Raw genomic sequence first — 13,927 nt, 5'->3', positions numbered from 1 at the left:
ATGTTCTTTTAACAGTAAATAGTCTGTAGTTGTAAGATTTTGGAGCGCTACAGTTTGCACTTCTCCTAATTCTTGGTTGAGTTCCAACAGTATAGATCCAGTCAAATTTGTTGTTTTACTGTATGCACAGGCCAGCTTAGATATCTCCTTCATTCCCATGGCAAGTCCAGGAGCTGGTGGGATGAGTGCATCTACAGCTGTAGCAGTGCGTGGATCTTTGTTGGGGTTTTTTGATGATCATCTTCTGGCATGAGTCTTCCAGAGAGTGCTGATGTTGGAAGTTCTCTTTCATATCATGTCTTAGTTCATTTTCGGGGTAGCCCAATTAGGCTTTGATCTTCTGTATAAACGCAAAGAGACCCTTTGCCTACACTTTTATATTCCCTTTATACCCTTGTGTAGAACTCATTGGAGGTTACCACACAGGAACTGCCTTTTTTTTTTTTGTTTTGTTTTGTTTTGTTTTTTTTTTTTTGGTATCACTAATCTACACTTACATGATGAATATTATGCTTACTAGGCTCTCCCCTATACCAGGTCTCCCCCATAAACCCCTTTACAGTCACTGTCCATCAGCATAGCAAAATGTTGTAGAATCACTACTTGCCTTCTCTGTGTTGTACAGCCCTCCCTTTTCTCCTACCCCCCCATGCATGTTAATCTTAATACCCCCCAACTTCTCCCCCCCTTATCCCTCCCCACCCACCCATCCTCCCCAGCCCCTTTCCCTTTGGTACCTGTTAGTCCATTCTTGATATCTGTGATTCTGCTGCTGTTTTGTTCCTTCAGTTTTTCCTTTGTTCTTATACTCCACAGATAAGTGAAATCATTTGGTATTTCTCTTTCTCCGCTTGGCTTGTTTCACTGAGCATAATACCCTCCAGCTCCATCCATGTTGCTGCAAATGATTGGATTTGCCCTTTTCTTATGGCTGAATAGTATTCCATTGTGTATATGTACAACATCTTCTTTATCCATTCTTCTATCGATGGACATTTAGGTTGCTTCCAATTCTTGGCTATTGTAAATAGTGCTGCGATAAACATAGGGGTGCACTGATCTTTCTCATACTTGATTGCTGCATTCTTAGGGTAAATTCCTAGGAGTGCAATTCCTGGGTCAAATGGTAGGTCTATTTTGAGCATTTTGATGTACCTCCATACTGCTTTCCACAATGGTTGAACTAACTTACATTCCCACCAGCAGTGTAGGAGGGTTCCCCTTTCTCCACAGCCTCGCCAACATTTGTTGTTGTTTGTCTTTTGGATGGCAGCCATCCTTACTGGTGTGAGGTGATACCTCATTGTAGTTTTAATTTGCATTTCTCTGATAATTAGCGATGTGGAACATCTTTTCATGTGTCTGTTGGCCATCTGTATTTCTTTTTTGGAGAACTGTCTGTTCAGTTCCTCTGCCCATTTTTTAATTGGGTTATTTGTTTTTTGTTTGTTGAGGCGTGTGAGCTCTTTATATATTCTGGACGTCAAGCCTTTATCGGATGTGTCATTTTCAAATATATTCTCCCATACTGTAGGGATCCTTTTTGTTCTATTGATGGTGTCTTTTGCTGTACAGAAGCTTTTCAGCTTAATATAGTCCCACTTACTCATTTTTGCTGTTGTTTTCCTTGCCCGGGGAGATATGTTCAAGAAGAGGTCACTCATGTTTATGTCTAAGAGGTTTTTGCCTATGTTTTCTTCCAAGAGTTTAATGGTTTCATGACTTACATTCAGGTCTTTGATCCATTTTGAGTTTACTTTTGTATATGGGGTTAGACAATGGTCCAGTTTCATTCTCCTACATGTAGCTGTCCAGTTTTGCCAGCACCACCTGTTGAAGAGACTGTCATTTCCCCATTGTATGTCCATGGCTCCTTTATCCAATATTAATTGACCATATATGTCTGGGTTAATGTCTGGATTCTCTAGTCTGTTCCATTGGTCTGTGGCTCTGCTCTTGTGCCAGTACCAAATTGTCTTGATTACTATGGCTTTATAGTAGAGCTTGAAGTTGGGGAGTGAGATCCCCCCTACTTTATTCTTCTTTCTCAGGATTGCTTTGGCTATTCGGGGTCTTTGGTGTTTCCATATGAATTTTTGAATTATTTGTTCCAGTTCATTGAAGAATGTTGCTGGTAGTTTCATAGGGATTGCATCAAATCTGTATATTGCTTTGGGCAGGATGGCCATTTTGACGATATTAATTCTTCCTAGCCACGAGCATGGGATGAGTTTCCATCTGTTAGTGTCCCCTTTAATTTCTCTTAAGAGTGACTTGTAGTTTTCAGAGTATAAGTCTTTCACTTCTTTGGTTAGGTTTATTCCTAGGTATTTTATTTTTTTTGATGCAATTGTGAATGGAGTTGTTTTCCTGATTTCTCTTTCTGTTGTTTCGTTGTTAGTATATAGGAAAGCCACAGATTTCTGTGTGTTGATTTTGTATCCTGCAACTTTGCTGTATTCCGATATAAGTTCTAGTAGTTTTGGGGTGGAGTCTTTAGGGTTTTTTGTGTACAGTATCATGTCATCTGCAAATAGTGACAGTTTTATTGCACTTCTAATATGTGCTAGAAGACCTGATAAACATTAGAGATAAGTTAATTGGTGATAAAATATTAGAGATAAGCATATAGAGATAAGTCATTGTGCCAATCCTCAGGTACCTCACAGTAAGACATAGGTTTGCACAAAAATGGCATGTAGTTTGGTGCCCAGGGGCACATATTGGGTAAAGGCCTACAGCTAGACCATGATGGTCCTGTGTGTCACACTAATGATTTTGGGAAGTAATACGACCCAATTTGCATTTAAGAAAGATGCCTTCAGGAGAATGTAGGGAAGAGCTAAAGGGGTCCCAAAACTCAGTAGGGACTAGCAGCATGTGCCAATGCTCTCTAAAATTATATGTGCCTGCAATGATCCATTAGGGTCTATGTAGAAAATATTAGAACTCCCATCCTTTTATTTATTTACTGGAAACATTTAAAAAAAAATTAAACTTTTCAGTAATAATAATAGGCTTACATTACAGTTGTAAGAACTAAATACCTAGATGTCCCGTCTAACTAGTTACCCCCAATGGTAACAGCTTGCAAAATTGTAGCACAGTAACAAACCAGGATATACACATTGATAGAGTCAAGGTACAAATCATTTCATCACTACAGGGATTCCTCATGTTGCATATTTATAGTCATATCTGCGTCTCCCCCCACCCTTAATGCCTGCTTTTACTCCTGACAACCACTAATCTGTTCTCTGTTTCTATAATTTCCTTACTTCAAGAATGTTATACGATTGGAATAATGCAGTATATTGCCTTTTGGGATTAGCTTTCCGCATTCAGCATAATTAATTCTCTGGAGATGCACATAAATTGATGCATCTATCAACAGCTCATTCATTTTTATTCCTGAGCAGGATTCTGTGGTGTGGATGTACCACCATTTGTTTAACCCTTCACTCATTGGAGGAAATATGGGTTGTTTCCAATTTTTGGTTATTATAAATAAAGCTGCTGTAAACATCTGTATACAGGTTTTTGTGAACGGAAGTACAGGGTTTTGTGAATATAAGTTTTCATTTCTCTAGGGCAAATGTCCAAGAGCACAGTTCTTGGTTTGTATGGGAGTTGCAAAATTAGTTATTAAAGAACCAGCCAAAATGTTTTCCAAGATGGCTGTTCCATTTTTACATTCTTCCCAGGATTGTATAAGTGATTCAGTTTCCCATATCCTCACCAGCATTTGGTGGTGGTACCGTTTTTCTATTTTGGCTGTGCTTATATTCAGACCTCACAGACTTAATGTGCACATTTCCCTACTACTGATATTGAACATCTTTTCATGTGCTTATTTACCATCTGTATATTGTCTTTAGTGAAATGCCTGGTGATGTCTTTTGCCCATTTTCTAATTAGGTTTTTATACTCACTGTATTTTGAGAGTTCTTTATATATTCTAGGTCCTAGTCCTTTATTGAATATGTAGTTTACAGACATTTCCTCTGTCTGTAGCTTGTCTTCTCATTGTCATTTTTTTATCTCTTTCTAATGAAAATTTTTTTTATTATGGTATCATTAATATACAATCACATGAGCAACAATGTGGTTACTAGATTCCCCCCATTATCAAGTCCCCACCTCATACCCCATTACAGTCACTGTCCATCAGTGTAGTAAGATGCTATAGAGTCACTAATTGTCTTCTCTGTGCTATACTGCCTTCCCCGTACCCCCACAACACACATTATATGTGCTAATCATAATGCCCCTTGTTTTTCTTGCACAGGTTGTATATTGTATAATATAATAAGGGTATTATATTGTATCCTAAGGAATGAAAGCAAGAGACATAGAGTAATAGAACCGAGCAGTATAGAGAGAACATCTTAGAGTTTGCATAAGGTGGTTTTAAAACTTTGCTTTAGTTCAGGCAATATAAGACTAGGTTAGCAAATAGGTTTCATCTTCCTTGGTGAATCTGATTGAGTGGTATGTTGAGAAGGATTCTAAGGGTACATCTTGAATCCATGAGAAAGCCATTAGATAATAAAATGTTGGAATGTCTCAGGTATTTTGATAGTTTTGGCTAAACATGTGGGATATTTTGAAACAATAGCTGCAAAATATATAATATACACCAGGCAGTGTTCTAAGCATGATGCACATATCATCTCATTTGCTTCCCCTGACAACATATTGAGGTAAGTTCTATTAAGAGCCTCATTTTGTAGGTAGGGAAACTAAGACACAGAGAGGTTAAGAAACTTGCTCAAGTAGCACAGCTGGTATTCTGGATCCTGTGTCTGTGCTCTTGTCACTGTTATACTGTCTTCATGTTGAACATGGTTTCAGAAAAACTGAGGTAGCCCACATAGCTATACATTTATAGTATGGAAGGGACAAAGTGAATTTGTTGTGTATTAATATGGTAATGGTCGAAACTCCCAGACTTTTTACCTTAGATTAGGAAGATTTTTCTTTCATAATTCTTATAGTCATGTCTGATCCTCTGTTTTATTTCTTTAGGTTCCCTTGCCAGCTCTATCTTTGACCCACTCAAATATCTTGTGGGTGCTTCAGGAGGAGTCTACGCTCTCATGGGAGGCTATTTTATGAATGTTCTAGTGGTAAGAACTTTGGAAATGGCGTCTATGGACCACTCCCCCCCCCCTTTAAAAACAATAACCAGTAACTAGTATTTGGTTCAAAACTGATAATCTTCATTTATCAGTATTTACTGAGCACTCACCTTCCTTCTGGCCAGCCACCAGAATTTTCCTTTCATATTTTATCTTTTTTCCTCCTTATCACCATAGTAATGAACACTAAATAAAATTTAAATTGGAAACTAAAAAGTCAAAATTCCCAATATAGTATCTGTCAACAATTTGATATACATCTTTTAGACCTTTTTCTGTATTTTTCAAAATCCTCCCAATATCAATACAACAAACATGGAGCCACCTTTACATGTTCTGCACCTTAACATAGAGTACCTGACCTATCCTGACCATCTAACCAGGTCAGCACACAGAAAGACACCCCAATCTTTTCATGTGTTCCACAGCACCCACTGTATAACTGTATCCTGACTTACTAATCCTTCATGAAAAAAATTTGGGGTGATTCTAGCTTTTCATACTTACAAATAATGCTATAAGGAAATGCTTTTACATTTATCTTTTTGCATTTGTGTGATTTTTTTTGTAGGATTAATTCCTAGAGATGGATTTACTGGATCAAGGCTTGAAATTTTCACAGATAAATTCCAAATTGCCCTCCAAAGTTGGCATGCCATTTTATACTTTTATGTTACAGTATGTGAGAATGGCAACCACATTTTAAAACAGGCTAAAATCCTGACTAGTCTTAACCCTCTAACTATGTAGGTGTGCTTTGAAAATACTCTAGGAGGAAAAATAGGAAGCAATTATAAAACTCTTACAAAAACAGAAGTTATTTTGCAAAATGTTTTTCAAACTTCAGATTTTATTAATTTTTGTGGACTCAGTTTAAAGGATTGTGACCAAAAATTACACAAAAAGAAAGCAAATGAAAACTGGGCTGTTACACCAATGCTTTGTTCTGTGTTTAGTTTACATCATGGAATTAACTATAATGTTTCATTTTGTTCTCCAAAGTGTACCAGCACTGTACTTCCAAAGTACATATGAAAACTGGGCTTTTACACCAATGCTTTGTTTTGCAAATATTTTTCACTCGAACTTTAAATGAAAAAGCAGATGAGGAGCAAGTACAGTTGAGGTTTCAGTTGTTGAGAGCTTACATTATTATTTATTTCTTTGCAAGAATTTTCGAGAAATGATTCCTGCCTTTGGAATTGTCAGACTACTGATCATCATCCTTATAAGTAAGTCTGTTTTGTGAACATGTCACCATGCCTTCAATTTTATCACATTTCTTAAACACTAACATGTAGGATGGCCCCTAACCTAGAGTCAGAATTGTCTGTGCCATAGCTCAAGCAGAAGGTGCAAATGGAGTTTTCAGAGCTTCTTGTGGGTGGTTTTTAGAGGTGCCTCAGTAACATGTTTTTGCTTTTTGTTTCTTTCTGGAATGGGGGGAGGTCAAGAGAGTAGAGTTCTAGGCACTCGGTCTACTTCAAACACCATGGCTTCATTTATATTTTATTTACTGAATTTTTCTTGTTCATACATTGGCTTTTGTATATGATTTTGTCTGAAAAGAGAAAGCTCAAAACCACTGATAAAATCTAGTTTCTTCCTCAATTTCTAAATTTTCAGATAAGAAAATACCTGATCTAGGATATAAACATAGAGTGGTGGCTGAGGATTAAAGACAGGAGCAGAGGTGAAGGTGCTGAGAGGTCAGGGCATTAAGAACATGGCCAGTGTGGCTTTTGAAATCTCCAGGAATTACAGTGGAGAATCACACGCTCAAGTTCAGGAAGAGCGTTCCATCTGGAGAGGACGCAGAATTTTCTCTGAGTCTGAATGTCAGGGTAGATTCTGGATGGTGGCAGGCCACACAGGGTAGAAGAAAACAAGGGCTGAGGCTTGTGTTTCAGGACCTGCTCCAGCTAAAGCTGGGTGCACAGAGGGTGTGGGGAGAAGGCCAACCCTGCGGTCAGACTGTGGGGTCGGACTTGAAGGCCAAGACCAAGGTGACACTTGGTAAAGGCTAAGATGCTGGCTGTCCACATAGTAAGAAAAAAATGATTCCGCTATTTGGCACCTAGAGTTCAGTTACCCATAATGTTGGGAACAGGCCAAATACATCTGAGGAAAGACGTCATTTAGTTTATAAACAGTTTAGCTGTAAAAACATTTCATCCTGAGAGAAGATAAGTGACTTGTTTATAGTTTATACCATACTCTATATATAATTATTAATCGAAGAAGTGAGAGAGTAAGCAAGTGTCTGGAGTCAGGAGTCGCTGTGGGAGCAGAGCTGCTGCCTGAGTTGTTAAGAGCCACAACCAGGATCATGGCACAAGTCCTTGGACTGAAAAGTATTGTCACACAAGTTACCTGAGTCTTTAGTCAATCTGTTTCTTTAGGGCCTTAAGAATGGCTTTTATGACATTAGCCTCAAATCCTTTATGGGGCAATGGTTTTAATACTCTTCAATGTTGGAGTAAAAACACTTTCCTAAGCCATGGGGAGTCTCCAAAAATAGTTTATGTAACATTACATCATATTTGATTATGTTGTGCCCCGTTTCCTTGAGTCCCCCGTGTGGAGCCGCAGGCACCAGCCTCAGTCGCGAGATGTAAGAGCAAAACAGGTCTTTATTGCTAGTTTGAACTAGGGTCTCAGTGGCCTGTCAAAACACAGGACTCAGTCTGAGACCCTGAACAAAGTTCCCTTTTTGCTTTTATACTTTGCTGGGCATGGTTTCCGCGGGAATGGGCGTGGCTTGAGTGGGAAACTTCTTATTCAAGATGGAGGACACAAAATGGGGGCAGGAGTTATTCAAGATGGAGGACACAAAATGGGGGCAGGAGTTATTCAAGATGGAGGACACAAAATGGGGGCAGGAGTTATTCAAGATGGAGGACACAAAATGAGGGCACATAGTTATTCAAGATGGGGGACACAAAATAGAGGCAGGGGTCATGCTAACCTTCCAGGGGTCCCACAATTACACCCTACACACATCTTACAGAGTAGGTAGGATACCTAATGTCAACCTTCACCACTTCCTATCATTCGTCATTTCTAAAAGTTCTTTGGCTTGCTATTGAAATGAGAAAAGTTACAACACACTCCAGATTAATAAAATATAAGTGCATTTTAATTTTAAACAGATTTCCTTGGGACTATAGTTTTTTTAATGGTAAATAATATTAATTGTGAAGGACAATTGGCCTTAAGGACCTTCATTCAGCCATTATTTGTTGGGGGTGATTTCTAATGAAGCAACTGAGCTTCTCTTTGTCAAAGAGTTAGGGAAACCTCACATTTTCATCCTTCAAAAAAATCTTCATAGAGGCAACTCTCTTAAAATGAATGTCAAAATTTGAGGAAGATGACTTGGTTTATTGGAATAAAGAGCTTCTTTCCAGGTGGGAAGACAGGTATTTGTTTAGAGACTGCAAGAACTGAAAAGCAAACTCCCTTAGGAAACAAAGAACCAAGCAGAGAGATGCAGGAAGAGGGCAAAACAAGAGTGAAATGTAATGGAGAAATTGACATGGTAAGAGTTACAAAGACTCCTACTGTGGAAGACCAGACCAGAGTAACTATTCAACTAAATCCGCCCTGTTCTCCTGTCGTGGTTTACTTACACTTTCCCGGTCCTCTTTCTGTGTGCTATTTACTCTGGATCAGGAAATTCAGATGATGATTGGAGATTGGGTACAACCACATTTATCTGGTATTTTGTGTAATGGTCATTTACAATTTAATTAATATTGAGTACTTCCTCGACCTCAATTCCTGTCCAGTGACTTCAATGTCAATACAGTATTGAAAGGGAAACTAGCCCGAATTACATGCTCCTGATGCTATTTTCCCCAGGGCAAGGACTAGGTCTTTCCATCTCCTAGGACATCCACTAAGTAGAGCACAGGGAATTGGGGGATGGGTGTGGAATGTTACAGCTGTGTAAGATACTTCCAAGTGCAGGGGCCCATGGAGGGTGGGATTCTAGACCCAGAAACCCCGGAAGCTCCCTTTGCAGCACAGATCTGACCTGCTTGAAGAATGTCTCAGTTCTGGATCTCACTGTTCCAGTGGAGAATGTGGACTCATTTCCTTTCTTGACCCATCTTCAGAACTCCTGCGGCAATTAGAGGCAACAAGTGTGGTGGGAGAAAGGGAGCCTCTATAGACCACTTAAGGGTCAAATCCTGCTTCTGAACTGTGTGACCTTCGGGAAATACTTAGCCTCTCTGTTTTGGATTCTTTATGTATAAAATGCTGCCATCACTCCTCTCTTGGATTGCTGCAACAGCAAAAATCTAGCTGGTCTTCCAGCCCCTGTCCTTGCTTCCTTATAGACTACTTCCTATAGCACCCAGAATGATCTTTTAAAAGCATTAAGTCAGATCATCTCTTCCCTGAAAAGCCTTCAAAGGCTCCCTGTCCCTCAGAGTAAAAGTCGAAGTCTTTACAGTGGCCCATTAGGCCTCCCACTTGATCTATTCCCTGCTCAGCACTTCGCACTTCATCCTCATCTGTAGTCCAGAATCACCTTGTTAAAACACAGACTATTAAGCCTCATCTTCAGAGTTCCTAGTTCAGTAAGTCTAGGGTGTGACTGGGAGTTAATTTCTTCTAAGTTCCCAGGAGCTGCTGCTGCTCATGGGGATGGGGGCCCCCTTGGAAAGCCCCGTCTGCCAGAGAACTGCTTTGGTTTCCTCAAACACACCAGGTACATTCCTGCCATAGGGACGGCACTTGCTCTTCCCACTGCCCAGAATGGCTTGCTCCCTTATTCCCATTAAAAGTTACATTCTCGGTAAGACCCTCCCTGACTCTTCTATTAAAAAGTCACACCTTACTCCAGCATTTCCAATTGTCCTTCTCTCTTTGTATTATCTCCATAGCACTTAGCACCATTTGGTAGACTGTATTTTTACTCAGCCTCCCCCACCTAGACCACAGCTCCATGAGGCAGGGGTGTCTGATCTGTTCAGTGCAGGATCTTCTCCACCTATAATAGTACCTGGCACATACAAGAAAATTGGTGAGTATTTATTGGATGCATAAGTCTGTAAAATGGGATAATGACAGTTAATCCTTGTGAGGATTATTGAGTTAATACATGCTCTTAAAATAGCACCTGGCACAGAGTCAGTTGCAGTACGTGGTAGCTGCTACCATCCCGAGTGAGGAACCATGGGCATTTGGTGCACTGCAGTGGGCTTCATCAGGTTTCTTGCCTTCTAGTTGTGTCAGACGTGGGGTTTGCCCTCTACAGACGGTTCTTTGTCCCAGCAAATGGGTCTCCGGTGAGTTCTTATTATTTTTAATGAAAAATTGTTTACCTACCATATCAATAGCAAAAAAAGGCCATCAAAGAGGTGCAACAATTCTGTAAGTCAGGGCAGTCAAATTTCCATTTGGAAGTTAAGAAAAATTCCTGAAGAAATCAGACTTTTGGGTTGTCCTTTTCACTTAACTTTCTCATAGCCCTGGCCATGGGCTCTGCTTTTCTGTACCTGCCATGCAGGTAGCTATTCCAAAACAGGAAAGAAGGGAATTTCATTGTCCACAAAGAATAAAAGCAGATTGGAAAACAACAATGAAAAATTGTGTCCAGATGAATTGGCATCCTTAAGAAACCTGACAGTGATTTCCAGTTTTGTTGGAATTAGTCTTTGAAGTTGGTAGTTTTTGGTCGAGGATTTGTGTGTATGTGTGACTGCGGTTTTAATTCTGACATTCTACTTATGTGGGGTCAGACTGTGCTCCTACAGAGAGCCCGGGTGGCAACTCAAGTCATTCTCTTTTTTGGCCTTATTTTAGAACCATCCCAAATGCAATGGTGATCACAAAGAACGAGCAGCAATGGCTCTGTCTTTTGTATTCTGAGTGGTTGAAATGATATTTTTTAGTTATGTGTGTTTTACAACATCTTCTTTCTGTGTCATGGAGTTTTGTGCCTCCTTTGTCTCTTGCCTCCTTGTTCTTCAGACTTTGAAGACTCATTTGACTATGATGGTATTTGTTTTTTAGTCAGAGAGATGCGACTGAAATATGCAATTAACATTTTCTTGTCTCCATTCCTCCCCTTTTCTCCCAAGGTGTCCTTTGCTGCTCACCTTGCGGGTGGATTCGCTGGAATGTCCATAGGTTACACTGTGTTTAGCTGCTTTGATAAGGCACTGCTGAAAGATCCAAGGTTTTGGATAGCAATTGCAGCTTACTTAGCTTGTGTATTATTTGCTGTTTTTTTCAACATTTTTCTATCTCCAGCAAACTGACCTGCCCCCTAAGATAAGCCAATGAATAAAAAGAGCCACCTGAGAAAGAACCGGAGAACTCTGTGAAGAAACAGACAAGTCCCAGCAAATGTTAACCATTTTATAAAGAGGTCAAAAACACCACTGAAGTCATTAGTTATAGAGACTGCTTATAAAATGAGTTAGGGTCTAAGGGAGGGGCTTCTGAATAGGAAGGAGGGAAGAGGAGCAGAGAAACCATGGTGAAAACCAGAACTTGGCTCTTTCCAGACATAAGGTGTGGTTTGTACATGTCCTTGAGAGACCTGCTCTCCTTGGAGGATATATTGTAGAGATTGCTTGATAGAATCAATGAATACTTCACTATGCTGATAATAAAAACTTTTCATACCTGTATCAGACTGTTGATACTCATTTTCAGTCACTGAGTAGATGGATCACTGTTTGAGGTGCTTTATATACATCATTGCTATCTTTTTAACAGACAGAAAGGTGGCTATTACTCTGTATCTAGAGAGAAGGGCATAGAAACTTTTAAAAAAATCAAGTAGCTTACTGAGAAGGGGGAGAATTTAAAGGTTGGTGATGACTTGAAACCCTATTCTCTTCTCCCCTAGTGTTGTGACAATGTTTATTCCTCATATGCTGAAAGTTAGGAGTATGATGGGCATGTAGGAATAAATATTTCAGTGGATGCACCACGAATAGTAGAAATACCTTATGGAGGACAGAATTTTCTGGACTGCTAGTTTAAGATTCTAGTAGTGTATATAAGATCCCAAGGAACCTGGAACTAGCTTTCTGGTGCATGCTAGACCTGGATTCTGGGATTCTCATCTGTGATAAGGTTCTCATCCTTCACATGGCTAGTGGCTCTCCTAGGGGTGGGTAGGATTTATTTATAAAAGGTGAAATGTCTGAAAGTTGAGAAGCTTGTGTCCTTTTCCTGTACAGAATCCAGACTGCTGGCCATTCTTTTACCAAAATAGTAGTATTAGGTCATCTTAACACAGGAAATACAATTTTTTCTTCTTTTATCATCAACATGTTTTATTTATAAACACCCATCTAAATGTTTTGTATTCTGAAAGGAGCATGCACACTTTTAGATAGTGGGAAAAGTATTATTTTAGTATTTTGAGAAAAACGGATCTGGGATTTGTTAAAAACATTTTAAATTTGAGCATAAGAATATGAGTATGTTTTTGGTGAAACAATGATTTGAACAAGAACTTAAAAGATAAGATTCCCTTTTACCTTCCCACCCAATCCTGTGCTTTTCCCTGGTGATGACTGCTGTCAGTCATTCTTGCAGACCTCTTTCTATCTGAGGTGAGCCAAAAGGGACATGGATTATAGCTGATGCTAAACTCAGTCCCTGCACCGACCTTCACTGAATCAGCTCTATACCTGCAAAGGGACAAGTTCAGAGAACAAGCTGAAGGTGGCAGTGGAAAACTAAGTATGATTTGCTTCCCAGACTTACCTAAACCAAGAAAAGTTTGGCTTAATCTCTCTGTTTTAGCTGATTAAATATACATATGAAATAGGTTTTAACAAGATAAATGAGATTACACTACATGTCTTGTAATTTACTTTATAATGTGACATAGAGATCTTTCTATTAGTTCATAGAGATATTTATTCTCTGAGTTGCTGAATGATAAGGATATATACTAAAGTTCATTTAATCATTTGTCTACTGACACTTAAATTGTTGCTGATTTTGTACCATTGCCAATGGTGCCAAAATCAGGGTACAAATGGAACATTGTAGTATGTGCAGTGTGTCTGAGTATGTTTGCTGAATGAATATTTCAAGCATCCAGAAGCAGAAATGCTATGTTAATTTTGAAAGATTTAAACTGTCTTTTAAATAGCTGTAGCCATTTATATTCTTACCGATGGTATATGAGAGTAAGTGTCCTCATACTTTTCCTCAAAGCAGACATTATCACTTTGAATTTGATAGTTAAAAAATACTTCATTTTAATTTGTATTTCTCTATTAATAAGGTTAGTATTTTCCAAATTCTTTAATAATTTGTAAGTTATTATACATAATATGTAATTTAAATAATACATAATATACAAATATACATATGTGATTTTTTTCCCCTGTGAAATGTTTGTATTTAATCTGAGAAGTAGCTACTGGTTGGCAAAGAGGCGAGAGAAGAAATAATCATCTTCCAAGGCCAACCCACCAGGTCACCCGCTCTGAAGACAGATCTCTAGTGACCAAAGTGCAATGTAACTGTTAGTACCAGAAAACTAGACAATGACACAGGATTCATCTAACTGTGAAATTGAACATGACCCACTGATTATTAAAACTGATGACTAAGAAATTATTATTAAATTAGAAAGTCTTTTTGGTGCTAAAAAAACAATCATTTATATTACCCAAAATGGTGATACTGGGTTCCCCAGGGGGCAAAATTACCATTAAAAAAGCACACAAACATCTCCTGCTGATTTAAATTTGGCATCTCTGAATTATAAGCCACTTATTTAGCTTAATTTGGAGCTC

The 13,927-nt window shown here is 38.9% G+C and overlaps 1 protein-coding gene across 3 annotated transcripts in view; it reads left to right on the top strand.

Moving 5' to 3' along the window:
• RHBDL2 (rhomboid like 2) overlaps positions 1-11,789 on the top strand; it is a 47,236-nt gene extending 35,447 nt beyond the window's left edge. For all 3 annotated transcript variants that reach the window (XM_036876623.2, XM_036876622.2, XM_057500026.1), the window contains 4 exons: positions 5,029-5,129; positions 6,313-6,373; positions 10,380-10,441; positions 11,237-11,789. In XM_036876623.2, coding sequence (XP_036732518.1) covers positions 5,029-5,129; positions 6,313-6,373; positions 10,380-10,441; positions 11,237-11,416 — 404 coding nt within the window. In that variant the 3' untranslated portion in view covers positions 11,417-11,789. The remainder of the gene's footprint in view (positions 1-5,028; positions 5,130-6,312; positions 6,374-10,379; positions 10,442-11,236) is intronic.
• The last annotated feature ends 2,138 nt before the right edge of the window (positions 11,790-13,927 follow it).

Source organism: Manis pentadactyla, chromosome 4 (genome assembly GCF_030020395.1).
Source record: "Manis pentadactyla isolate mManPen7 chromosome 4, mManPen7.hap1, whole genome shotgun sequence".
NCBI classification, from domain to species: Eukaryota; Metazoa; Chordata; class Mammalia; order Pholidota; family Manidae; genus Manis; species Manis pentadactyla.
The sequence above is the reverse complement of the archived record's forward strand: the minus strand, read 5'-3'. Positions and strand labels throughout refer to the sequence as shown.